At 39.4% G+C, this 26,847-nt stretch overlaps 1 protein-coding gene across 3 annotated transcripts in view; it reads left to right on the forward strand.

Annotated features, from left to right (window-relative positions):
* The window catches only part of PBRM1 (polybromo 1), a 116,094-nt gene that overhangs the window by 4,549 nt on the left and 84,698 nt on the right, over nucleotides 1-26,847 (forward strand). For all 3 annotated transcript variants that reach the window (XM_040628702.1, XM_040628703.1, XM_040628704.1), the window contains exons 2-7: nucleotides 520-672; nucleotides 3,152-3,249; nucleotides 12,337-12,484; nucleotides 17,662-17,805; nucleotides 20,749-20,865; nucleotides 25,635-25,703. In XM_040628702.1, the coding sequence (XP_040484636.1) occupies nucleotides 535-672; nucleotides 3,152-3,249; nucleotides 12,337-12,484; nucleotides 17,662-17,805; nucleotides 20,749-20,865; nucleotides 25,635-25,703 (714 nt within the window). In that variant the 5' untranslated portion in view covers nucleotides 520-534. The remainder of the gene's footprint in view (nucleotides 1-519; nucleotides 673-3,151; nucleotides 3,250-12,336; nucleotides 12,485-17,661; nucleotides 17,806-20,748; nucleotides 20,866-25,634; nucleotides 25,704-26,847) is intronic.

The following is a 26,847-nucleotide window of genomic DNA, read 5'->3' on the forward strand; positions in this document are numbered from 1 at the left end:
TCCTCTGTCCCCTACACTTTGGCACTGCTCATTTGCCTCAGGTACCGATTTCTATTTTTTCCACACCATGGCCCATCTGGAAAATGGTCAGAATTGTTAGACACACTGGGGAAAACAGACGAAGCTGCTGACTTCAGAGGTGACTGCCTTGGGGCTTCTGCCTCAGGGCCTGAGGGATCAATGCCTCCACACTGGTGTACCCCTACATGTAGGTTTTCAAAGTCCAGTGAGGAGTAAATTTGGGACCAGACATGATTGGGTCAAACTTGGTGACATAGAAATGGGTATACTTTTGTTGAATTTGCCCCAGCTGAGTTGAAAGTGTAGCATTTTGGTAAGTGAAGGGGCTGAAGCAACAAGGTCCAGAACTTCCACTGAAAAAACTGACAGTTAAGTTTCTTTACAACGGTTAAAATATCCTCCTAAGTGAACCAGAATCTGGGTAGCAAGTGGCTAGCTGAGGGCTTGGTGGCAGTGTCTAAATTTAAGTATATGAACATGGCCGATTATTTCTTATAGAAGAAGTTGGATTCCATGGGTTCCAAGAGAAGACGAGCTACCTCCCCATCCAGTAGTGTCAGCGGGGACTTTGATGACGGGCACCATTCTGTATCCACACCAGGCCCAAGCAGGAAAAGGAGGAGACTTTCCAATCTTCCAACTGTAGATCCTGTGAGTAACTTGCATCACAGTTTCTGCCTGCTTTTCCTACTCTTCCTTTAATGATAAGCAGTTAAGATGCAAGGCCTCACCACTTCTTTTTCCTCTGGCTTAATATCCGTATCTTTCTTTTATGGAAAGCGTATATTTAGCCAACAGTCTTAACAGTTATAATATAATTTAATATTAAGAAATAATGGTGGGGGCGCCTGGGTGGCACAGCGGTTAAGCGTCTGCCTTCGGCTCAGGGCGTGATCCCAGCGTTCTGGGATCGAGCCCCACGTCAGGCTCCTCCGCTATGAGCCTGCTTCTTCCTCTCCCACTCCCCCTGCTTGTGTTCCCTCTCCCGCTGGCTGTCTCTATCTCTGTCAAATAAATAAATAAAATCTTTAAAAAAAAAAAAAAAGAAAAAAAGCCTCACCAGTGGTACAAATAGGAGGCAATTAAAACAACTATCAATTCCAGAAGGACAGCAGTGATGGTGGGAAGTGAGAGCCAGGTTGGCAGGGAGGTAGACCTAAAAGTCCTGGTTCATTCCCCTTGTGAGTTTCATGTCATGTTGGGTTTCTGAGTTCCTGATGTAGTTCCTCCAGAGAGGAAGTGGGTGGAGGGTGGGTGAAATAGGTGAAGGGGATTAAGAGGTATAAACTTCCAGTTATAAAATAAATAAGTCACAGAGATGAGAAGTACAGTGTAAGGAATATAGTCAACAATGCCGTAATAACATTATATGGTGACAGATAGGGATTACACTTACTGTGGTAGGCATCGAACAATGTATAGAATTGTTGAATCACCTGAAACTAATATAATAATATTGTATGTCAGCTATACTTTAATAATACTTTTTTTTTTAAGACTTCATTTATTTTAGAGAGAGAGGGAGCGGGGGAGGGGCCAAAGGGGAGGAAGAGGGACAAGCAGACTCCACACTGAGCAGGCAGATCCGCCTTGGGGCTCAGTCCCACGACCATGAGATCATGACTTGGGCTGAAACCAAAAGTTGGACACCCAACCAACTGAGCCACTCAGGCATCCCCCAGTAACACATTTTAAAAATAAAAGGAATATTTAAGAGCTCTCAAAAAAAGTAATTACTCTGTATGCATTTAGAATAAGAAATTTGCATAAAGTTATTTCTGGTTTGATGAAAAGATGTTTTTCTAAAAGTGTAATCTGCTGAAGCACTTAATTCTAATTAAAAATAACCAAATGGGCTTATGAATTCTACAGATCAGAGAAAGGCAGACAATGTAATAGAAATATGAACAAAAAATTTTTTCTTGTTTTATTGAGATGTAATTAACATATAAAACTATAAGTTTAAGATGTACACTGTAATGATTTGATCTGTATATATTATGAAATGAAGCCACAATTAGTTTAATATCATCATCTCCAAAGATGACCCAAAAAAATGTTGTTTTCCTTACAATGAGAACTTTTAGGATCTACTCTCGTGACAACTTTCAAATATACAGTAGCTGTGTTAAGTATAGTTACGTTGTACGTTATGTCCCCAGTACTTACTCATAACTGAAAGTTTGCACCTTTTGACAAAAAAAAGAATAAAAAATATCCATACATCGTATTATATGTCCATTCAAATAACTGTGTGCTTGTCATGTGCCAAGCACTCACTGTTCTGGTGGTTGGGATATAGCCATGTGTATGTAAGACAAGCCAATTTTTCACATGGAGTTAGATTCTAGTGTGGCAGAGCAGAATGTAAACAGATGAACAAATAGATAATAAAGTACCTTCAGCTAATGATAAACGCTAAGAAAAAAAGTTTGGGTGATTTGGGCTTCCTGGGCCCAAGCCTTGAGGGGTTTCTCTGTGATGGGAAGGCACTGGCCCTACAAAGTACTGGAAAAGGGTGTTCTCGGCAGAGGGACCCAGTGCAGAGGAGCTAGGTCAGGAATGGGTTTGTTGTGTTGTGATTATAGAAATGGTCAAGAGGAAGAAGGAGACTGGCAAAGTCTGCCCTGCCACAGTATGTAGTTACCCTACATACGCTGTGGTCAATGTTGGGAGTTGAGATTTTATTCTCTCAGTAGGAAGAAGCTCCTCTTTTGAATGATTTTAACCAAGAGAGTGGTATGAACTGATTTAGCTTAAGAGAAAAGAACAACCACGAGTAGCATAAATCTGATGAAAGATACCAAGGTGTTTAATTAAATTTTTTAAAGTTTTGTTTATTTAAGTAATCTCTATACCCATTGTGGGGCGTGAACTCATGACCCCTAGATTAGGAGTCGGATGCTCTTCTGACTGAGCCAGCCAGGTGCCCCTACGCAGTTAAATTATTTTAAATAAGGAAATACTGTCAGCGTATTTCAGATGGGTTCTTGCGGGGAACTTGGGGATATGTCCGTTTTCTTCTCTACTTGCCTTTTATGGATATGTTTTTATTAAGGATAATCATATACCTACACTGGCTTTCTGTTCACGTTTCTGGTGATTTTTTTTCACCTTTTCCTGTGTATAGATTGCTGTATGCCATGAACTGTACAATACCATCCGAGACTATAAGGATGAGCAGGGCAGGCTTCTCTGTGAGCTCTTCATTAGGGCACCGAAACGAAGGTGAGTTGGAGGTGAGTGGGAGGGGTTTGGTCCTGGGTCCATGTGTACAGCACTTGGTAATAGAGTTTTCCTCTGGAAGGAATGACTTAAAGGATACTGGGGTCCAGATTGTAGTTTTAATTGTCAGGATGTAGTGAAGCATATTTTAAAAAAATTGTTTTTATTGTAAAATACAGCATAAAATTTATACATATTACATTTTTAAGTGTGCAGTTCATTAAGAGTTTATTCATATTGTTGTACAACAGATCTCCAAAACTTTTTCACATTGCAAACTTGAAATTCTGTATCCCTTACAAAACTCCTTATTTCTTTCCTCCTGCCCCCAGCAGCCACCGTTAACACTTTTTGTTTCTCTAAATTTGACTATGTTCAGGGGTCTTATATAAGTGGACTCATAACAGTGGTTGTCTTTTGTGACGCTGCCTTTCACTTAGCATAATGGTTTCAGTGGTCATCCATGTTGTAGCATATGACAGGATTTCCTTCCTTTTATGGCTGAATAATATTCCATTGTGTGGCTATACCATCTTGTGTTTATTCATCCATTGATAAACACTTGAGTTGCTTTTACCTCTTGGCTCTTGTGAGTAATGCTTCAGTGAACGTGGGTATGTAAATACCTCTTTGATGGTGCTTTCAGTTCTTTTCGATATATACCCAAAAGTGGCTTTGTTGGATCTTATAGTAATTCTATTTTTAATTTTTTGAGGAATCACCATACTGTTTTCCATACCACTGCACCATTTTATATTCCCACCAAGAGTGTACAAGGGTTCCAATTTCTCCACATCCTTGCCACATTTGTAGTTTTGTAGTAAGTTTTGAAATCAGAAAAGTACTTGTGATGGTTAATTTTATGTGTCAACTTGACTGGGCTAGGGGATGCCCAGATAACCTGTGTCTATAAGGATGTCTCTGGCAGAGATTAGCATCTGAATAGAAGACTGAGTAGAGAACATGGCCTTAACCAGTTCAGTTGGGTCATCCAGTCCCTGAGGCCTTGAATAGACTGAAAGGAGGAAGAAGGATGAATTAGTGCTCCCTGAGCCGAGACATTCATCTGCTCCTGCCTTTGGATCTCAGAGCTCCTAGTTCTTGGGCCTTCAAAGTCATACTGAATTATGCCACTGGCTTTTCCAGTTCTCTGGCAGATGACAGATTCTGGACTTCTTGGCCTCCATAATCACATGAGCCAATTCCTGTAATAAATCTCATATGTGTGTGTGTGTCTGTGTATGTGTGTATCTATATTATGTGTGTTTGTGTATACATCTCTTTCCTATGTTTCTCTGAAGAACCGTAGTACAGTCTTCCAACTTTGCCTTTTTCAGGATAGGTTTGGCTATTAGGGGCTATTTGAAATTCCATACAAATTTCAGGATGGATTTTTCTGTTTCTGCAAAAAATGCTGTTGGGATTTTGATAGGTGTTGCGTTGAATCTGTAGATAGCTTTGGGAGTATTGGTGTCTTAACAATACGTAAGTTTTCTAATCCATGAACATGGGCTATCTTTCCATTTATTTGTGTCCTTAATTTCTTACAGAAATTTTTCTGTAATTTGTGTAATTTTTACACAGTTTTCAGTGTACAAGTTTTTCACCTTTTTGTTTAGGTTTATTTGTAAGTTTTTTTTCTTTTTGATGCTACTGTAAATTGAATTATTTTCTTCCTTTTTGGATTGTTCACTGTTAGTGTATTGAAATGCAACTGATTTTTGTGTGTGTTAATTCTGTATACTGCAACTTTGCTGAATTCACTTATTCTACCTTTTTATTCTTTAATCTTTAGAGTGTTCTGCATATGAGATCATGTCATCTGTGAACAGAGATAATTTTATTTCTTCCTTTTCTATTAGGAGGCCTTTTCTTTTTGTTGCCTAATGGTTCTGTCTAGGACTTCCAGTAATATATTGAAAAGAAGTGGTGAGAGCAAGCATCCTTGTTTTGTTTCTAAACTTAGAGGAAAAGCTTTCAGTCTTTCACCATTTTGAGTATGATGGTAGCTGTGGGCTTTTCATATATGGTCTTTATTATGTTGGGGTATTTTACATCTATACCTAATTTGTGGAGAGTTTTATCATGAAAGTGTATTGAATTTTGTCAGATTCTTTGAGGTGATCACTCAGTTATTTTCCTTCATTCGTTACTGTGATGTGTTACTTAATCAATTTTCATAGGTCGAATCATCCTTGAATTCCAGGAATAAATCCCTCTCGTTTATGGTGTATAATCCTTTTAATATGCTGCTGAATTCATTTTGCTAGTATTTTGTTGAGGATTTTTATATCAGCGTTCATAAGGGATGTCGGTCTATAGTTTTCTTGTAGTATCTTTGCTGGCTTTGATATCAGTATTGGTGGCTTCACAGAATAAATAAGTTTTTCCTCCAATTTTTCGGGAAAAGTTTGAGAAGGATTAATGTTAGTTCTTTAAGTGTTTGGTAGAATTCACCAGTGAAGCCATTATTAGGTCCAGGACTTCTCTTTGCTAGGAGATTTTTTTTTTTTATTAAATTTTTTTTTTTATTTTTTATTTTTATTAAAATTTTATTTTTTTTATTTTTTATTTTTTTAATGATGATTTTTTTTTTAAAGATTTTTTTATTTATTTATTCGACAGAGATAGAGACAGCCAGCGAGAAAGGGAACACAGGCAGGGGGAGTGGGAGAGGAAGAAGCAGGCTCATAGCAGAGGAGCCTGATGTGGGGCTCGATCCCATAACGCCGGGATCACACCCTGAGCCGAAGGCAGACACTTAACCGCTATGCCACCCAGGCGCCCCTAATTAAAATTTTAAATTCCAGTATTGTTAACATACAGTGTTAAATTAGTTTCAGGTGTACAATGTAGTGATTCAACAATTCTATACATTACTCCATGCTTATCACAATAAGTATACTCTTTAATCCCTATCACCTTTTTCACTCATCCCCTTACCCATCTCCACTCTGATAACCATCAGTTCGTTCTTTATAGTTAAGAGTCTCTTTCTTGGTTTGTCTCTCTCTTTTTTCCCCTTTGGTCATTTGTTGTTTCTTAAATTCCACATATGAGTGAAATCATATGGTATTTGTTTTTCTCTAGCTTATTTCACTTAGCATTATACTCTCTGGCTCCATCCATGTTGTTGCAAATGGCAGGATTTTGTTCTTTTTATGGATGAGTAATACTCCATTGCATATATATTACCACATTTTCTTTATCCATTCATATATCGATGGACACTTGGGCTGCTTCCATAATTGGCTATTGTAAATAATGCTGCAATAAACATGGGAGTGTATGTATCCCTTTGATTTTTTTTTTTTTTGTATATTTTGTGTAAATACCCAGTAGTTTTGCTGGAAGATTTTTGATTACTGGTTTAGTCTCTTGTACTAGTTATAGGTCTATTCGGGTTTTCTGTTTCTTCATACTCAGTTTTGATAGGTTTTATGTTTCTAGGAATTTATCCATTTCTTCTAGGTTATCCACTTTATTGGCATACAATTCATAGTATTCTTTTATAATCCTTTTTATTTCTGTGGTGTTGGTTGTAATGTCCTGTCTTTCATTTCTGATATTATTTGAGTCTTCTTTTTTTTTTTAGTTCATCCAGATAAGGGTTTGTCAATTATGTTGATCTTTTTAAAAAACCAACTCTTATTTATTGATTTTTTTGTTTTTGTTTTTTCTGGTTTATTTAACCTCTGCTTTGTATATTATTTCATTCTTCCTGCTTGCTCTGGGTGTATTATGTTCTTCTTTCTCGAGTTCCTTTCTCGAGTAAAAGCATATTTTTAAAAATTACTTATGGTCTTTAAGATAGCAGTGAAGTTGTAGCTATCATCGTTAAAAGGAATCTGTTTTTGGAATACACAGAGGCCACAGTCATTATTTTCATTGTGCTTTTTTTCTTTGTCCCCATACTTTTGCTTTTGACTTCTGTGGTCCAGTGAAGCAAAACAAATTACTGGCCCAATATGCACATTGCATACACCTTCCTGCAGAGGGTATGTTCTCCCTGATTAGATCTTCTTTCCTGTCTTGCTATCAAAGTAACATCACAATTCCCTTCTGACTCTGGCAGTTGAAGTTATTCTGAAAACATACATAAGTGTAGTAGACAGAATAACGGCCCCCAAGTATGTCCATGTTCCAACCCCTAGGATCTATGAATATGTTGGATTACATGCCAGAGAAAAATTAAATGTCTTAATTAGCTAACTTTGACTTGGAGAGATTTTCCGGGTTTATCCAGTTGGGCTCAATGTAATCACAAGGGTCCTTAAACAGGGAGGAGGGGAGGCAGAAGGGTCAGAGTCAGAGAGGGATTTGAAGATACCGCACTCCTGACTTTGAAGATGGAGGAAGGGGGCTACAAGCAGATGAATGCAGGCAGCCTCTAGTAGCTGGAAAAGGTGAGGAAATGGATTCTTCCCTAGAACCTCCAGAAGGAACACCAACACCTGGCTTTTTTAGCCCAGCGAGACCCAGTTGGGACTTCTGTAAGATAGACATTTGTTGCTTTAAGCCATTAAGTCTGTGGTCATTTGTTACAGCAGCTTTAGGAAACAAGTATAACAAGTTAACTAAGGATTTAGATTAATTCGTGACTGTTGATGCCACAGTGGGTCGTGAACAAGCCGAAGGTTGAGCTGAAGTCAGGCTTTTCACCTCACAGAGCAGAATGCAGTATCGGCATCCTGAATTAAAGGATGTGAATTAATCATGGCCAGAGAGGAAGGGCTCTTTTTTAAATGAGGTGACTGTCTCCAGATTTCAGTTGGTTTATCATAACAGTCTTTTAAAAGTTGTCATTTAATTAGCATATGATAATAAAAGCCCATATTTATTGTTTACCACATGCTAGACACCGTGCTAAGCACTTCCTTATATTGTTTAAACTTGAAAAGTATTATTAATTGTGGTTTATAGATGAAAACTTGCACACGTTCTTAGAACTACTGAAGGATAACCAGGGTACAGACTCAAGTCTTTCTGATTCTAGAACCTGTGCTCTTAACTGGTATGCTGTAGAGAGGAGCAACATTGTACTGCAGTACACAGTATAAATTCCTCGTAGAAAAGGACTGCCCTCTGCTGCCTGCTTCCCACCAGCAGGCTAGTCCCGAGGGTGGAGGGTGTAGGCCTTGGGGTGCTAGAGCGCTGTGTTCTAGCCTCCAAGTTGCAGTACCCTACGAGCACTGGTTGCCTTCCCCCCCGTGCTGTGCCTGAGGGCACCGCTACCCCTCTGGAATGTGTATGTTTTCTTAAGAGTTTGTGGGAAGCCGTAATGCTCAGAGCTACACAATTGTGAATCTTTTTGAGACTTTGTTTTGATTAGTATATTAAGCTACTTGTGCTAAGACATCCAAATTAACAATGGTTGAAACAAGAAAAGTTTTTTCTCATATAAAAGTTCTGTTCTATAAAGTCCTCAGGACCTAGGTACTGTCTCTTTCCTCTGCTGTCCTTGGGTATCACTCCTGTGCATGGTCTGAGATGGCTCCCCACCATAGCTGTCTTCCAGCCCATAGGATAAAGAAGGCATGTTAAGAATGTGACCTTTGTGTGGTACACTTCAGCTCTTGTATTGGCCAGAACTTCGCCGCGGCAAGACTGGAGAAGATGCTCTTTAGTAGTCACGTAGCAGCTCAGACTGCTGCCATCCTGGGGAAAGGGAAAATGAGTTTGGGGGCAGCCAGCAGGCTCCGCATATCAGGCCCAGTATTTCTCACTTTTCTGGTTAAAAGTGTCAGTTACAGTTTGGCTGTTCTGCGGCCATATCATGCAGGGTGCCTTCGCCTGTTGTTGAAAGAGAAAAGCTGTTGTGCAAGAACTTGCACTGCACAGTCCTGCTTGTGTATACGTGTGCATGGAAGTCTGAAAGGATCCTAATAGTGCTTTTATCTCTGGATGAGTAGGGACAACTTCTATTATCTTACACTTTTCTGCATGTTGTTTAAAGTGGGAAAAATTAGTAGAACTCTTTCACTTTGAAAAGGGGAGGCCCTTGTTTTGACCTTATCACACAAAGTGGAATGATGAGATCCTGACTTCCTTTTGTCTGTGCGGTAAGTCTGTGGTAAGGAGCCCTCTCACAGAGCTTCTGGGAGAGAGTGTTCCTCCTAGGCACATGTCCTCATTGGGTTCTCAGTTGTCCACAGATAATCCTCCAAGCCTGAGAGGCTGCTGAGGTCCAGCCTCAGCAAGGAGCAGGGGGCCCATCAGGCCCAGGTGGAGAGAGCCATCGTGGATATCAGGTTAACAAAGCCCTAACGCTCACCCTGAGAAAGTCCCTTGGCACCACTGACAGCATCGACATTAGGCCTGAATGGTCCTTTGTTGTTACTCACAGAGACCTTTGTGTTCTTGCACTTTGTCCAAATAGTAGAATGAGTACTCCTTTTATCCCCTCGTACTTAATTTCATAGTTCACTAAAAAAAACCTCAATTTATTTTTCCTCTTCTTTTCCCTTCCTGAAGAATTTAATCCAAAAGCCATTAGGTGAGACTGAGCAAACTTGGCATCTGCCAGGAAAACAGGTGGTGGGGTGTTGTGGGGAGGGTTGTGGATAGTAGCAATATCACCTCACGGAGTGTCAGAGCCTGGGTGTGGTACATAGGGGGTTTATGTTGAAGGACTTCCTGGCACAGTGTGTTGAGGCCTAAGTGGAGGGAGGGTGACATCCATGTTGGGGGAATAGTGGTGGCGGTGGTCTGTCATGGGAGGGGTAAGGAGGGCATCCACATGGGGTGTGGCCAAGCCCAGGGCAAGGAGTCATAGCCTTAGTGAGAGGAGGAAAAGCATTATGGGATGGAAGTAGACAGCAGCAAGAGGAGATTGGTTATGTACAGGAAACCAATCATGTTAGTAAATACATTGTGAACAATAGGACTCAGGCTTCTCCTTTTTGAGAAAGGGAGTACAGATAGGGAAAGGAAACTAGATTGAACCCTGTGGTGTAGGATTGGAATTGGAAATGTTGGTGTGAATTCATGGTTTCCAACATATGTAGATAATAGAAATATAGATATGAGTGAGTATATGTCTGTCCCCATCTTTGTCCATTGAGACAACCTGGGGGTGGTGACACACTAGTATACTTGAGCACATGCAGCACCTTGGACTTCCTTTTTAAATACCATTTACCGTTGCAGGGAGCTTGAGTTCTTTGGGGGAAATGGCTGATTTTAAGGGCAAGGAAAGTACAAGATGAACCTGTAACATCTTAGGCTGCCAGAAAGTAAGCAGATGTCCAAAGGGTGATGGGAACATGTCAAAAGCACATAGAGAATACAAACCATCTTGAAAGGACTCCTGGCCCAACTTTGAGCAGTTTGAGCATCAGAATAATTAATGTAATGGGTTTTAACGACTTCCAAAGAGGAATCCAGGAATTCACATTGATATAAATAAATGAGTAAATTGGTTAGGAATGGGCTTTTACGTAGTCGGGAAGCACCACTCTGTAGAGTACAGGCAGAGAAACGGTAACTTGGTCAGTTGAGAAGTTGGGCAGCCGGTATCAGGAGGCACATGAGGGGATACAGTGTGACGAATGCAGCACCATTTTTGTCACAGTCCTGCCGAAGCATAGCCTGCATTTATTCATCAGGAAAACAGACAAACTCAAATTGAGGGACACCCTATAAAATAACTGGCCCATAAGTTATTCAAAAGTATCAAGATCTTGAAAGTTGAAGAAAGACTGAGGACCTGTTTCAGAATGAAAGAAACTAAAGAAATATAACTAAATGCGTCACATGATTCTGAACAGTTACAGAATATGAATGGGGTCTGAGGATTAAATGGTGGTACTGTATCAGAGCCAGTTTCCTGATTTTGATGATTGAGCTATGGTCCTTGTTTATAGGAAATACTAAATTATTCAAGGGTGATAGGACCTCATGTCAGCAGCTTACTTTCAAATGGTTCAAAAAAACATGGGTTGTATTACTCTTGCAATTTTTATGTCAGAATAAAAAGGTTTTAAAAATGAAATATATACTACGTATATGGCTATAGCATGTCAGCCAAGGTCCCAAGGAAGATTAAAGCCTTAATGATGTGACATTCTTTGTATGTAATTACTTCTTTCTTACACATCTAGAATGGAGTTAACTACCTACCACTGAGGGAGAATTGAGAGAAATAGTCACTGAAATAATTTTTGAGGAGGTTTACTTGTTTCGTGAAATCTCATTGGAAAAAAACCAGAGATAGTGATGGGCATTAAGGAGGGCACGTGATGTAAAGAGCACTGGGTGTTATATACGACTGATGAATCACTGGACTCTACCCCTGAAACTAATAATACACTAGGTGTTAATTAATTGAATTTAAATAAAATTTTTAAAAGAGAAGCCAGAGAGAATAATACTAAACATCCATGAACCCAAAACACAACTTAAGAAATTATCATTTATAACCACCTTTGAAGTTTCCTGTGTGACCCTCACTATCCCTCCCCTCCAAGAGATAATCACTATCCTGGATTTTTTATTTATCATACTCTGTGTGTTTGGGTTTTTTTTTTTTTTTCTTTAAATAGTTTGGTCATGTTTGTTTATGTCTGACACCTTTTTATCTTTGGTAAGCTCCTTGTGCCAACAACCTCCTCTCTCTCCTCTGTGGGTTTAGTCATTGGTATTAGAGCAGTATATATAATAGACGCTTGATAGTACCTGGCAGGAAAAGTTCTGTGGTCACTAAGTGAAGAGAGAGTCCATTGTGTAAGTTTGTAAAGAGCTTTGAAACGTGAATCTGTTTTCAGCTACTCTTGAACAACACAAAAGGTAAGTTGTTTTCATTTGCAGAAGATGCCAGTGACGTTGTTTTAGTGCTGATGCCCCAAATCTTAAACATTTAGTGTATAAATGACCATCACAGATGCTGTGTTAGGTTTTTATGTTGCTAATATATACTTAGAAAAGGGCTTGCATACGTACCTTGCTCTTGTAACTCTCTTTTAGTTCTAATAATCGGAGTAAGTCTAGTATGTTCTATCGCTTGGAATGTTGGACATGACCATAAGTAGTTTTGAAATATAATTTTATATGGGCTTTGGACTAATACCTTTTTTAAAAAAATTATAACAGAAATCAACCAGACTATTATGAAGTGGTTTCTCAGCCCATTGATTTGATGAAAATCCAACAAAAGCTAAAAATGGAAGAGTATGATGATGTGAATCTGCTGACTGCTGACTTCCAGCTGCTTTTTAACAATGCAAAGGCCTATTACAAGGTAAGAAAGCATCACATTTGGAAGGTTTCCAATTTGATAATAATTTGCCGCCTTAATATTTATCAGTCTAATAGGTAAATAGTGTTTTCTCATTTGGTGTTTTGAGTTTGTTTCTTTAAAGAAAGAGACTGAAGATTCATATGGCGTGTACCATTTTTGTTTCTTTTGTGTCTTTTCAAATCTTTTGCCCATTTTTCTCTTGAGTTGTCATTTTCATATTTATTTCTAGAAGTTTTTTTTATATATTCTGGGTACTAATCCTCTTTGGTTATATTTGTCACAAGTATCTTCTCTTCTATGAGGCTGTTTTCATTCTTTATGGTGTCTTGATGAACAGAAGATTATTTTAATATAATCGAATTGAGTACTCTTTAATTTTGTGGTTTGTCATTGTGTCTTGTTGCAGAAATCCCTCTTATTCAAAGATTATAAAGACACTCTTATATTTTCTTCTAAAAGTTTAATAGTTTTGTCTTTCACATACAAGCCTTTAAGGCAGCTCAGATTGGTTTTTGTGTCTTCTGTGAGGTAGGGTTCTATTTTGTTTCCTAACGGATAAGCAGCACCTTGAAGTGGCCATCCTCTCCACATTCGTCTGCACCATCAATGCTCACACCATTTCCGTGTACTTACGGGTCCCTTTCTGGCCCTTTAGTCTGTTCCTTTTGTTTTGGCCGGTTTATCTATTACTCGGCTGTTTTATTCCTGCTTAATTATTATGGCTTTATAATTCTTTATCAAGTAAGGAAAACACTGGTTATTGATTATTCTCGGCTCTTTTCTTAGACATTTATACATTGTGTTAAGTCAAGCACAAAAAAAATTGTTGGAAGGTTTATTGAAATTGCATGGACTCTGAATCAGTCATATTTTGGAAAATTAACATAATTGTGATAATGATTATCTCAGTCTTTGAATTTGATGTGTCATTGTTTGTTTAAGTCTTCTTTAAATTATTTTAGCAAAGCTTTAGATTTTTTTAATAAAGATTCTGCAAAGTGTTACTAGATTTGTTCTTAATACTATGTAATATATATATATATGTGTATATATATTTTTTCTTTAATTGAGATACAATTCACACAGTCTTTTAAAGTGTAGAATTCAGGAGCGCCTGGGTGGCTCAGTTGATTAAGCATCCAACTCTTGACATCTTCTCCAGTCTTGATGTCAGGGTTGTGAATTCAAGCCTGCGTTGGGCTCCACACTGGGCATGGAGCCTACTTAAAAAAAAAAAATTAATAAATGATAAAGTATAGAATTCAGGGTTTTTTGTTTTTGTTTTTTTTAAAGATTTTATTTATTTATTAGACAGCCAGCGAGAGAGGGAACACAAGCAGGGGGAGTGGGAGAGGAAGAAGCAGGCTCCTAGCAGAGAAGCCTGATGTGGGGCTTGATCCCAGAACGCTGGGATCACGCCCTGAGCCGAAGGCAGATGCTTGACTGCACCACCCAGGTGCTCCCCGGGGTTTTTGGTATATTCACAAAGTTGTACAGCCATCGCTAATACCTAATACCTAACTCCAGAATATTTTCATTACCCCAAAAAGAAAACCGTACCCATTAACAGGTACTCTCCATTTCCTCTCCTCCGTGCCTCTGACAACCACTAAATCTATTTTCTTTCCTTGTGGATTTGTCTGTTCGGCACGTTGCATTTAAATGGAATCAGATACTATGGCATTAGGTGCCTGGCTTCTTTCACTGAGCAGGTCTTCGACGTTCATCCATTTTGTAGCATGTATTAGTACTTCATTCCTTTCTGTGACTGGATAATATGCTATTACATGGCTGAACCACACTTTGTTTATCCATTTCCTATTTGATGGGCATTTAGGTTGTTTCTACTTCGAGCTATCAGGAGTAAAGGTGCTATAAATTTTGTGACTATAACAAGGTGCTCTTCATTGGATACAAGATTCTACCTGTGTCCATCAGACCTAGCTTGTTAATTATATTACTAAAATCATTTTTATCCTTACCGATTTATCTCTACAACTATCTATTTACGAAATGGTGTTTTAAAATCTCTCATTCTGACGATGGATTTGTCTGTTTTTCCTTATAACTCTGTTGATCTTTTGCTTTATGTATTTTAAAACTGCAACTGGGAGCATAAGTTTAAAATTGTTATATTGTCTAGTAAATTGAATGTTTTTTTTGCATTATGTAGTATCATTAGTAATGTCTTTTGTTTGAAGTCTGTTTTATCTGATATTAATAAAGTTCTATCAGCTTTTATTTTTGTATTTACCTAGTTTATTTTTTTCCATTCTTTTCCTTCAACCTTTTCATGCTAATGCATCCCTTGTAAACAGCATATGCGTGAATTTCTATTAATACAGGTGATAATCTTTTTAACTGGAATTTCATCTTTTTACGTAAGTTTTAGTAATAACATTATGTTCGGATGTATTCCTGTCATCTAAATTTCCACTTTCTCTTCATCTCATTTTGTAATTTTTTTTTCTTGTTTTTCTTTCTGCCTTCCTTTTGTTTCATTTTGTTATTCCCTCTTATTTTCTCTATAATTTGGGAGTTGTAAGATCTGTTGATAATCTCTTAGTTTTTAATCAAGAAGTTTTAATATGCATAATTAACTTATCAAAGTTAAAAGTTAATCAGCATCTTAAACCTCCTTTTAAACAATACAAAGACCTTAAAATAATTCAACTCTGATCTCTCTGCTACTGATATTTTGTATTTTAGTTTTGTTGTGGCAGATTTTTAAAAAAGATTTTAGTTTGGGGGCGCCTGTGTGGTACAGTCGGTTGAGCATCCAGCTCTTGATTTTGGCTCGGGTTGTGATCTCAGGGTCTTGGGATCGAGCCCTGCATTGGCTCTGTGCTCAGTGGGGAGTGTGCTAGAGGATTTTCTCTCCCCCCTCCCCCTACTACTCCCCCTGTTCGTGTTCTCTCTCTCTCTCTCTCAAATAAACAAATAAATCTTAAAAAAAAATTTTTTTTATTTTTAAGTAATCTTTGTACCCAACATGGGGCTGGAACTCACAACCTAGAGATGAAGAGTCATACACTCCATTGACTGAGCCAGCCGGGCACCCCTGTTGTGGCAAATTTTTAATCCCATAAAATAAGGTTATTGTTTTACAGATAGTTTTTTTAAGTTTATTTATTTATTTTAAGTAATCTTTACACTCAGCATGGGGCTCTAACTCATGGCCCCGAGATCAGAAGTTGCATGCTCTTCTGACTGAGCTAGCCAGGCACCCCTATTCTTTATTCTTTTATTGCCATCCAGAAGTCCTCTGTCAATATAATTTTAGTTCCTTTGAAGATTAGCTATCTTTTCTTTGTGGCTGTCTTTGGTGTCTTTTTGTCTCTTGTGTTCTACAGTTTCACGGCGATGTGTCTAGATATGACTATCTTTTTATTAGTAGGGCTTTCTAAATCTTTGGTTTGATGTTTTTCATTAGCTCTGAGACGTTTGCAGCTGTTCTGTCTTTGCACGCTGCCCCCGCTGCGCTCTCTCTCCTGCTAGAGCTCTGATTGTGTGTTCTGTTAGAGCCCTCTCAAGTCTCTGTCTCTCCTAACCGTTCATGGTCCCCTTTTTAGTGCCTGTATTGCTTTTTAGGTTATTTCTTTAGTTATTCCAGTTTTCTTGAAATCTGCTCTTTAACCATGCTATTGAGTTCTTATATTTTAATATTTGTGTTTTTCATATTTTGGAAGTAGTTTCTTTTTCAGGGTTTCCTGCAATTTGCTTATATTTTTCAATCCCATTGTTTCTTTAAACATGTTCAACATACTTATTTTTCATTCTATGGCAGATAATTCCAATATCTGAAATACTTGCATGTCTGATCTTGCGGTTATTTCTGCTGGCTTTGTTTTGTGGTTGTTTCATTCTTGTGTGTTTCATGAATTTTAACCTTGAGCTCATATCCCTGGGAACTTGATCTCTAGAGATTGTTTGAAGCTTGAAGTTGGGTTCATTCAGGGTAGTGTGTTGCTTATCCCAGGCACGTGGCCTGTCTTTGTTAGGGCTAGCATATGATGAAGAGTTCTCGGAGGAGGTTCATTCCATGTCTCTCCTCTCCCTGCGGTACCATGGTTTGAGATAAACACAGGTTGAGCTGGGTGGAGGCTGAGGTGGGTAGTGTTCCCAGGCATCGCAGAAACTGAACCGTTTTGAATTCACACTTACACTGCAACTGTGGACTTGGGAGTCCCAGCTTCTGGTGGGCCCTGACTCTTATCTCCTATCCTTGCAGCCTCAGAGAGCCTTGAAAACTAAAGCTTAGGTTTATCTTGTCTTACAAGAGCCCTCAAGTGAACATCAGTTTCAGTGTTCTGCTTGGTCATCTGGGTTCCTGCTTTTACTCTATTCTTGCTCTTCTGAGCATTGCCTTCTCCTTATTGGCAGTCCCTGGATGCATTTTGAAAGTTTTGTTTTTGTTTTTGTTTTTGTTTGTTTGTTTGTTTTAACATTGCTTCTAGCATTGCTTTAACTGGAAAGTTTCAGTTTGAGTTTATTCCTGTTATACTTCAGGAAAAGAAGTCTTTAAATAAAGTAGTAAATAGCTTAAAAAACAGAAGTAGTATTAGAACAATCATTAACTTCTTTTTTTTTTTTTTTTAAGATTTTATTTATTTATTTGACAGACATAGAGACAGCCAGCGAGAGAGGGAATCACAAGCAGGGGGAGCGGGAGAGGAAGAAGCAGGCTCATAGCAGAGGAGCCTGATGTGGGGCTCGATCCCGTAACGCCGGGATCACGCCCTGACCCGAAGGCAGGCGCTTAACCGCTGTGCCACCCAGGCGCCCCCAAGAACAATCATTAACTTCTATCCTTTACACTTACAGCCGTTAAGTTGGATCTTACCTTTTAAATTGCCTTTCTTCGTGTATGAGTAATTAGTGTTAATTTAAATCATTTATCCTCTGCCTCAGATCGTAATGTAATGAGATAGTAGGGCATAAATAAATAAAATAATATGATTTCAGATTGCCTTTAAAACATATGCTTAGTTCTTCAGAAGAGGAATTGAGGCCCATGTATCTTTTAATCAAGGATTTCTAAATTTGTAGTAAGAGTTTCAACATTAATGTCTTAGAATGCTAGTCTCTGCTGGAACAGAATGCTTTAAAAGTAGTCATTGATTTACAATAAAATACCAAAGTGATTTTTTTTTTCTCTTGTTTTTGTTAATGTACAGCCAGATTCTCCTGAATATAAAGCTGCTTGTAAACTCTGGGATTTGTACCTTCGAACAAGAAATGAGTTTGTTCAAAAAGGAGAAGCAGATGACGAAGATGATGATGAAGATGGGCAAGACAATCAAGGCACAGTGACTGACGGAGTGAGTATGTAGCTGGAATGAGTAAGATGGACCATTGGGAGGTGAACCAGGCCCCCTGCCTGTGATTTCTTCTGTGCTGCTCCGGGCAGCTGGGCTTTCTGTGGAGTTATGTTGGTAACTATGAGGGCAAGGGGACATATGACCAGAGAGCCCCACTCCCAATTCCAAGGGATCCTAGGACATCCTGGACAGTGTGTGCCATGAGTGGTTGTTTTCATGAGTTGCTCTTACATTAATGCATATTTCCTGCTCAGTTTTAAGGAGAGCCTTCATATTATCAAGGACTGTTCCAGTACTACTGGATTGAGATATAAGAGTAGGCAGTGTTGCGATTAAATGTTCTCGGAGAGTCCTTAGAATCACCTTAGGAATATTTTTTGTAGATTATACTGGTACTCTTCCTAGAACATGCCAAATGTGTTCCTGCCTCTAGAATTTTGCAGTTGCTCTTCTGTTTAGAACGTGCTTCCTTTGGCTCTTTCCGTGACTGGCTCTTTTTCATGATTCTAACATCACTTAAAATAATGACAGCTAGGAGGGGACTTTCCTGACCACCTTCTAAATTGTTTGCCCCGTACCTCTCCTTTCCCATCATAACATCACTCTGTTCTGTGGGCCTCAGTTTTTTGTTACTATATGTGAAATAACTTGTTTATCTGTTTACATGTTAACTTTCTTCTTCCAAGGAGATTGATAGCTCCACAAATACCACCGTATTCACCTATTCCGGACATCTAGGCTGTGTGCCTGGTGTGTATGTAGTGATAAATACTTTTTAAACACATGTTTAAAAAGAGGAAGAAGGATATTAAAAGTAAGGGCATTTCTCTTCTGTAGCTAAATAGTGAACACCCAAAGCAGAGCATTCCCCTTTCTTCCCTAAGTTAACCTAAATAGTATTTCTCCTAAAACTTGAACACAGAAAAAAGAAGTGGTAGGTGAATTTCTCAAAAATGTAAATACTTCAGGGCACCTAGGTGGCTCAGTCGGTTAAGCTCTTGGTTTTGGCTCAGGTCATGATAATGGAGCCCCGCATTGGGCTCCGTGCTCAGGGTGGAGTCGGCTTAAGATTTTCCCTCTCCATCTTCTTCCCCACCACTCACATATCCACGTGCTCTAACTTTCTCTCTCAAAAAAAAGTAACTGCTTCTTGGAGTCTGAAAATATAGTTCTTAGGCACCCTGTCAATTCCTTTCTAGCAGCTAAATGATTAGAATTTGGTAGAAGGCAGTTAACTAGGGATTCCCTGAAATTTTACTCTAGTATTAATACAGGAACAGCCATTTACCCCATGCTTTCTTGGGCAGGACATTACCTACAGAGGGTCAGTCTTCTTATAGGCCTCCAAGGTTCTAGTCAAAAAATGAAACTGCCTGCATTTAGAACTTGCCTGTGTTTCTTTGGTAAGAAATTGGGAGGATCTTGCACATTCATATTTATATCTCCCAGGCTGCTTCTTAGCCCTAAGCTGTTATGAAAGAAGAGGGACTTTTTGAGCTTCTCATTTTTAAATTCAGAATGATTTCCTTGGAGTTTTCCCAGTTGTGGAAATAGGTTGTATGAATGCATTCACACAGTGTGCTCCAGGTCATCCGCGACACGTGTTTCCAAAGTAGCTGGTTGGGTTGGGAGGAGAGGAGTCTTGGCTGCAGAATATAACTCTCCTCTTTTTGAAGCTAACTCTGTGGTACTGTGTTTTAGCCAGGAAGTAAGTGACTTAAGCATGGGTATTTTTAGTCTGCCTTCGTCAGTGTTTTGTTGGTTCTCTAAGATTATGTGGTTGGGGACTCTCAGCTAATCACATTTTATTTGTTAAATATTTGTTGTGTGTCTGTTATTGCCAGGCACTGTGCTAGCCTCAAGAGATGTTAGTGCTCTCTCTGTGGAGTTAATGTTGGACCTTAAAATTGAGACTGTACTAAATAAAAAAGACCTGTTAGATGAGGACACAGTTACCAGTGCTTTTACGATTTAAGCCAGAAATACCATTAACCTTTCTTTTATATGCACAAAATATGGTTTGGACATGAAGTACATTTTGTATGACTTTTTTTTTTAAGATTTATTTATTTATTTTGGAGAGAGAGAGTGAACGTGGCAGGGAGGGGCAGGGGGAGAGTATCTCAAGCAGACTCCCCGCTGAGCATGGAGCCCTACATGGGGCTGTATCTCACAACCCCAAGATCATGACCAGAATCAAGAGTCGGGGGTTTAAACAATTGAGCCACTGGGCACACCCATTTTCTATAACTCTTGACTCACACATGCCATTACTTAGTGTAGAAACCAGCTTCAGGATCAGACCCTTTCTGGCCAAGTACTGTTTGGGGCATATACTTTCCCCTTGTTGAAATAGTGACTAGGGTAGGAGTAAGTCAGCCAGTCTGCAGGGCAGAAATAATGTGCATCATTTGATTTAATTTCCATTCACTTTTGAGATAGCTTGGATTCTGTTGTTAGATCTGACCCATGTGTAGAAGTATATACATCCAGCTTTACATACGTGCTTGTTCTACCAGAATATTAAGACTTCAGTAGATAGAAACAGCAGATGTAGAGAGAGTCCGGTATTGCGGGACATGTTTTCTCTCCATTGCTCAGACCCTAAAAACGTTTGCATTTCCATCATTTTATACATATGGCACTTGAATTTCACTGTTAAGTGTTTACTGTGGAATAGAGTTCAGTAAAAGGACCTGAGCCAAGGGATTTAGTTACCAAATTAACATAAGGAGCCTGCTCAGTTTCCCATATGTCATTCTAGGGGTGCAAGCCCCATGTCCAGCAACAGAGCGTTTCTGCGGTATTCTTGAAAGTTACACTAAACAAGTACTGTTTACAATTTGCTTTTTTGTATTAACTTTAACATTTTAGCATTTATTTTTGGATTTCTCTCACAGTCCTCCCTCCCTTCTCTCTTTCCTGCTAACCCCCTCCTCCCAGTCTTCTCCAAGTTACTTGAAGGAGATCCTGGAGCAGCTTCTGGAAGCCATAGTTGTAGCCACAAATCCATCAGGACGTCTCGTTAGTGAACTGTTTCAAAAGCTGCCTTCTAAAGTGGTAAGTGGCGCAGTTGAAGACACCTGAGTTAAGGTGTGTTTTTGTTTGGTCTGGTTTTCGTTTTTCAGGTACTTCAGAAAATTTATTAGTTCTTAGTAAATAAGGTAAAGTTAGTGAAAGGCATTCGAGGCTGCCAAGAGATCTTCCTCGAGGCCACAGCAGCAATCACATAAGATGTATTCTATAATTTTATTTCGCCTAAAGGTTGTGGGTTTAAAACAAAATTGTTTTTGATTGGTTATTCTTCCTGTTTGTTTTTTGGTTTTTGTGAAATATATGTCAGATTTACCATTTAACCATTTTAAGTGTACAGTTCAGTGAAGTAAGTACATTCGTATTGTATGTCCATCTCCTTAATTAAAACTTTGTGTTCATTAAACAATAACTCCCCATAAAATAAAGTAAAATAAAATACAAACCGCAAAAAAAACCCAATAACTTGCCATTCCCGCTCAGCCCCCAGCTTCTGGCAACTACCATTCTGTGTTCTCTCTATGAATTTGACTATTCTAAGTACCTGATTGTAAGAGGACTCATGCAATATTTATCCTTTTATATTTGGCTTATCTCATTTAGCATCATGTATTCAGGGTTCATCCAGGTTGTAGCATGTGTCAGAATTTCCTTCCTTTTTAAAGCTAAATAATACTCCTATTACGTGCATATACCACATCTTATCTGTCCATTCATCTGTCAGTGGACATTGGGTTGTTTCCAAGATTGGTATTCTTAAATAAAATAAGTACCTAAACTAAGCCTTTTATTTATAAAAGAGAAGAAACATTCTCTTTGCTCAGGAGACAGAATGAGAAGATAAATGAGTTCTTCCTCTTTTAGTTCTGATCTCCTGGTAATGGAGAAGAGAGAGATCTACTAGTACTCATCTACCCCAAAGTGGAAGGGGTTTTCTAGGCAAGTGAGACTCTTTGAAAGTGGCAGGGCATCTTGTGGCTTCATAACTGAAAGGCAGTGAATAAGCTAAAATTCCACTGTGGCCCATGGAACTACAAAAATTTCCATGGCCTATTTCTAGACAAGGGTATACTTCTAGAAGTACTTCACTATAGCACTTAACTCCATTGTGATCATTTACTTTGTATCTACCTCCTTCCCACGTCCCTGAATTTAAGAACAAAGGCTATGTCTTATTTTCTTTGGTATCCCTGCCATGTAGTTGGAATCCAGCCTGTCACTGGTATGTAAGACATGCTTATTGACTTATGAGTGGCTTGCAGCTTTCCCCATCCATCATCGACAAGACTGGTTTTTTAGACATGTGTCTTGACTAGTTGTTGGGCAATTATCACTTTAGAAGTAAAGCATAGGGGCACCTGGCTGACTAAGTCGGTAAAACATGCAATGCTTGATCTTGGGGTCATGAGTTCAAGCCCATGTTGGGTGTAGACTTTACGTAAAAAATTAAAAAAAAAAAAAAAAGAAGAAGAAACCATATGTGACCACTACTAGTCTAAGTGTGGATCTGATTAGAAAAATACAATGATTATATTGGTCATATGTTTTAAATTAAGAAAAAAGGAAATCATTAAGATGAATCCTCCAAAAATTAAATATAGAATTACCATGTGATCCAGCAATTCCACTTTGGGTGTATACCCAAAGGAATTGAAAGCAGGATCTCAAAGAGATCTGTACACCCATGTTCACAGCAGTATCATTCAAAATAGCTAAAACATGGGAGCAACTCAGATGTCCCTTGACAGATGACTAGATGAATGAAATGTGGTATATACATACCATGGAGTGTCATTCAGCCTTTAAAAAAAGAGTGAGGTGCACCTGGGTGGCTCAGTTGGTTAACCATCTGCCTTCGGCTCAGGTCATGATCCCAAGGTCCAGCAGGGAGCCTGCTTCTCCCTTTCCCCCTGCCCCTACCCCTGCTTGTTCTCTCATTCTCTCTCTCTCTCTCTCAAATAAATAAATAAAATATTTAAAATAAAATAAGAAGGAATGAAATTCTGACACACGCTACAACGAACCCTGAACAACACATTACAGTAAATGAAATAAGCCTGTCACAGAAGGAGCAGTATTGCATATTGCCTTTTGTAGAAGGTACTCAGAGTATTCAAATTCATAGAGAAAGTGGAATTGTGGTTTCCAGGGACTGTCAGGAAGGGGGGGGCAGTTACTGTTCAGTGGGTCTGGAGATTCAGTTTGGGAAGATGAAAGGTTTGGAAGATGGACGATGACAGTGGTTGTACAATAACATGAGTGTACTTAACGCCACTGAGCCACACACTTAAAATGATTAAATGGTAACTCTTCTGTGTATTTAACACAATGAAAAACAGCAACAACAACAGAGTATAGTCTTTACTCAAGATCTACTCTTACTCTGCAGGAGATCATCACCAGTGGTCAAGCCACCAAGGGTGACTTGGAGCAATAAAACATTAATGTCCTGGGGCACCCAGGTGGCTCAGTTGGTTAAGCATTCTGACTCTTGAGCTCAGCTCAGGTCTTGAGCTCAGGGTCGTGAGTTCAGGCCCCTCATTGGGCTCCATGCTGGGTGCGGAGGCTACTTTTAAAACAAAAACAAGACCAAAAAAAAACAAAAAAAAACACATTAATGTCCTGTTCTCTCATTCCAGGAGGGCTTTCAGGAACACCATGTAGCAAAAGTTGGTTGGAAAAAGCAGGTTCCCAACAGTCCTTCAGGGTGTCATAGTTTGAAAGTCAGTAAGAACTGAGGCTGGGAGGGGAGGGCAGTTTTTACCTTTCCTTTATGAGCCTTTCCCAAGATGGACCGGCTAAGTGGGAGAGGGAATTGTGAATATGTAGACCCAACAGCTGGGATTACACTCCACCCCAGCCTGGGTGGCCTTGCTATGATTTGTCTTCTGAACTGTTTCTCAGAAGTAGAATTGGTAAAGAGAGGGGGCAGAAAAGGGGTTCAATCCAAACAAAGAAAAGAATAGCTTTAAAGTAGGGGTAAGCTGAGGAATCAGATGAGAGGAAGCGCCCCTGAGATCATGCCTTCAGCCCAGTAACTGAATGAAGGCTGTAGCCTCCTGCTTTTTGCTGTTGTTTGGGCTTCAAGACTTGAACAGGTTGGAAGAGGTTGGAGAACCCACACCTCTTCCCCCAGAGTAGACCAACTTTTGATTTTTGGTCCGCTTCAATTGTTTCTTCCAAGGAACCAAACCTGTAGAAAAGGCTTGGAGCAGTGAATAGTGAATGCACTGTGGGCTTTGTTTCTTTGTTTTGTTTTTTAAGATTTTATTTATTAGAGAGAGAACACGTGCATTCAGAGGAGGGGCAGAGGGTAAGGGAGAATCTCAAGGAGACTACCTGCTGAGCACGGAGCCTGACACGGGGGTGGGGCTCGATCTCACGATCCTGAGACCATGACCTGAGCTGAATGAAGTCAAGCGTCAGCCATTTAACCAACCCAGGCGTCCCTGCAGTGTGGGCTTTGTGAAACTCTTCAAGAACATTCCGCTAACATACTTAACTTCTTTTCTTATGATGAGCTAATATTTGATAAGAAATCAGAAAGTGCTTATAATTTTACTTTGTGTCCTTTTTTTTTTTTTTTTTTTTTTAAGATTTTATTTATTTATTTTACGGAGAGAACGAGAGACCGAGACAGAGCATGAACGGGGAGGAGGAGGCAGAGGGAGAGGGAGAAGCAGACTCCCCACCCAGCAGGAAGCCCGACGTGGGGCTCGATCCCAGGACACTGAGATCATGACCTGAGCCAAAGGCAGATGCTTAACTGACTGAGCCATCCAGGCGCCCTTTTTACTTTGTTTCTTTAATGTAGTTTCACTTTAACTTTAATTTTAGTTTGAAAAAAATTAATTTGACGAAAATAACTAGAAGCTTTAAGTTAAATATGAAGCTAACAAACTTGCAACCTGATGTAGTATAGATCCTTAAGAATTTTATATGAGGGACGCCTGGGTGGCTCAGTTGGTTAAGCGTCCAACCCTTGGTTTTGGCTCAGGTGATGATCTCATGGTCATGAGATTGAGCCCTGTGTCATGCTCCATGGTCAGCATGGAGTCTGCCTGAGATTTCCCCCCACCCCCCGGGTCCATTCATGGGCGCACACGTGCGTGGGCTCTCTCTCTTTAAAATAAATAAATAGGGGCGCCTGGGTGGTTCAGTCGTTAAGCGTCTGCCTTCGGCTCAGGGCGTAATCTTGGTGTTCTAGGATGGAGCTGCACATCAGGCTCCTCTGCTGGGAGCCTGCTTCTTCCTCTCTTGTTCCCCCTGCTTGTGGTCCCTCTCTCGCTGGCTGTCTCTCTGTCAAATAAATAAATGAAATCTTTAATAAATAAATAAATAAATAAAATCTTTTTTAAAAAATGACAAAAATAATTTTATATGAAGTACAATAATATTGTGTGATTTAGATTGCAAAATTAAAAGAGTTTATAAGAACATTCAAAAACATTCTTCTCTTTCATTTCCAAGCATAAATATGTTGGAACCTTAAATTTTAAATTTTGTGATTCTGTGACTTTAGAGTTTTTTAAAACATTAAATTACTGTGTATTTGTTGGATAATGGTAATTACCAAATACCACCTGCAAACTTGTACAACATGCTCTTGTATATTTCATGAAGCTTGTTAAAATCAAATTCTTCTCCAACTGTAACAAACAATATGCTGTACAGCTGTGTCTGTAGCCTTGCTGACAGAGCTGTTCAGTTGATGAACAGATTGTCAGTGTGCTTCCTTGTTTTCTCATTACCTGGATACTTTCTCTTATTTAGCATGCCTGGTTTTTGTCTTCCAGCAATATCCAGACTATTATGCAATAATTAAGGAGCCTATAGATCTCAAGACCATTGCCCAGAGGATACAGGTATGAAGATGATCATATGTAACCATATATGGTTTAGGGCAGATCAGCCTGAGGTCTTTTCTAGGAGCTTTTAGAAAACAGAAGCAGATGTCTTTGTAAGGGGTTATTAGCAATATAATAAATAGGTTAGAGTGGTTTAACTGATTATAGCTTTGGAGGAGGTAGCGTAGTGTCCCTTTTGCATTTTATCTATAGGGAGGAAAGCAGAATTTTCATTGGCCTAGTAAATCCTGCTCCTAGGACAAAAATTAAAAAGCACTTGGGCATAGACGTTTCTGGTTGCGAAGGGCCCGTTAGCAATAAAGCTTTGTTGTTTATCTTATCTGCTTCTGAATAGTTTTAGGATGTCTCAGAATAAGTTACCTTCAGTGTATGTTAGAGTGTAAGGTCAGTGCAAACAGAGACTTCGTTCTCTGCGAGTGCCTTCCTCCCTGTATCTCCAGCAATAGCAGCAGCTAACACTCACCTGGCTTTGCTAGGTGCCTGCTCTGTTCTAAGTGCTTTGTATGTATTAGCTAATTCATTCCGACAGCCACTCCATGAGGTAGATACTGTTATTATTCCTGTTTTACAGATGAGAAAACCGAAGCACAGAGATGGTAAGTCACTGGCCCAAGCCATCAGCTAGTAAGGACAAGAGTTGGGATTTGAATCCAGGCATTCTGGCTCCAGAGTCTGTGCTCTTAACCTCTGCACTATTACTGCCTCTCCACAGAGTAGGTGCTCAGTAGATGTTTATTGAGTGAATGAATGACGAAATTTAAAACTTGATAATTAGAGGTTAAGGAGGGTGTAGGGAGAAAGAGCTAAAGCTTACCAGAAATACAGTTTTTAGAGTTGGACTGACATGGGTTATTTTCCTAGCTCTGCTCCTTACTAGCTCTGTCACTTTGGTCAGGTGACTTGCCTGCTCCCTCTGCTCTATGCTGGGTGTAGTGTTACCAGTTTGCAGGCTTGGAGGGGGCAGTGATGATGTATGTGAGGCACCTCACAGAGCACCTATGGGATGTGGCCTTGGTCAGTGTGAGTTAATGACCCTCCCAGAGTAAGGAGGGTTTGGGGCTCCCAGTAGATAAAACAAAAAGGAAAATTTAATGTGTCACATGGTCTCATTGAAAAATGAGACTGAAGGCAAGTGGTTTGC

Source organism: Ursus maritimus, unplaced genomic scaffold (assembly GCF_017311325.1).
Source record: "Ursus maritimus isolate PB19 unplaced genomic scaffold, ASM1731132v1 scaffold_14, whole genome shotgun sequence".
NCBI lineage: Eukaryota > Metazoa > Chordata > Mammalia > Carnivora > Ursidae > Ursus > Ursus maritimus.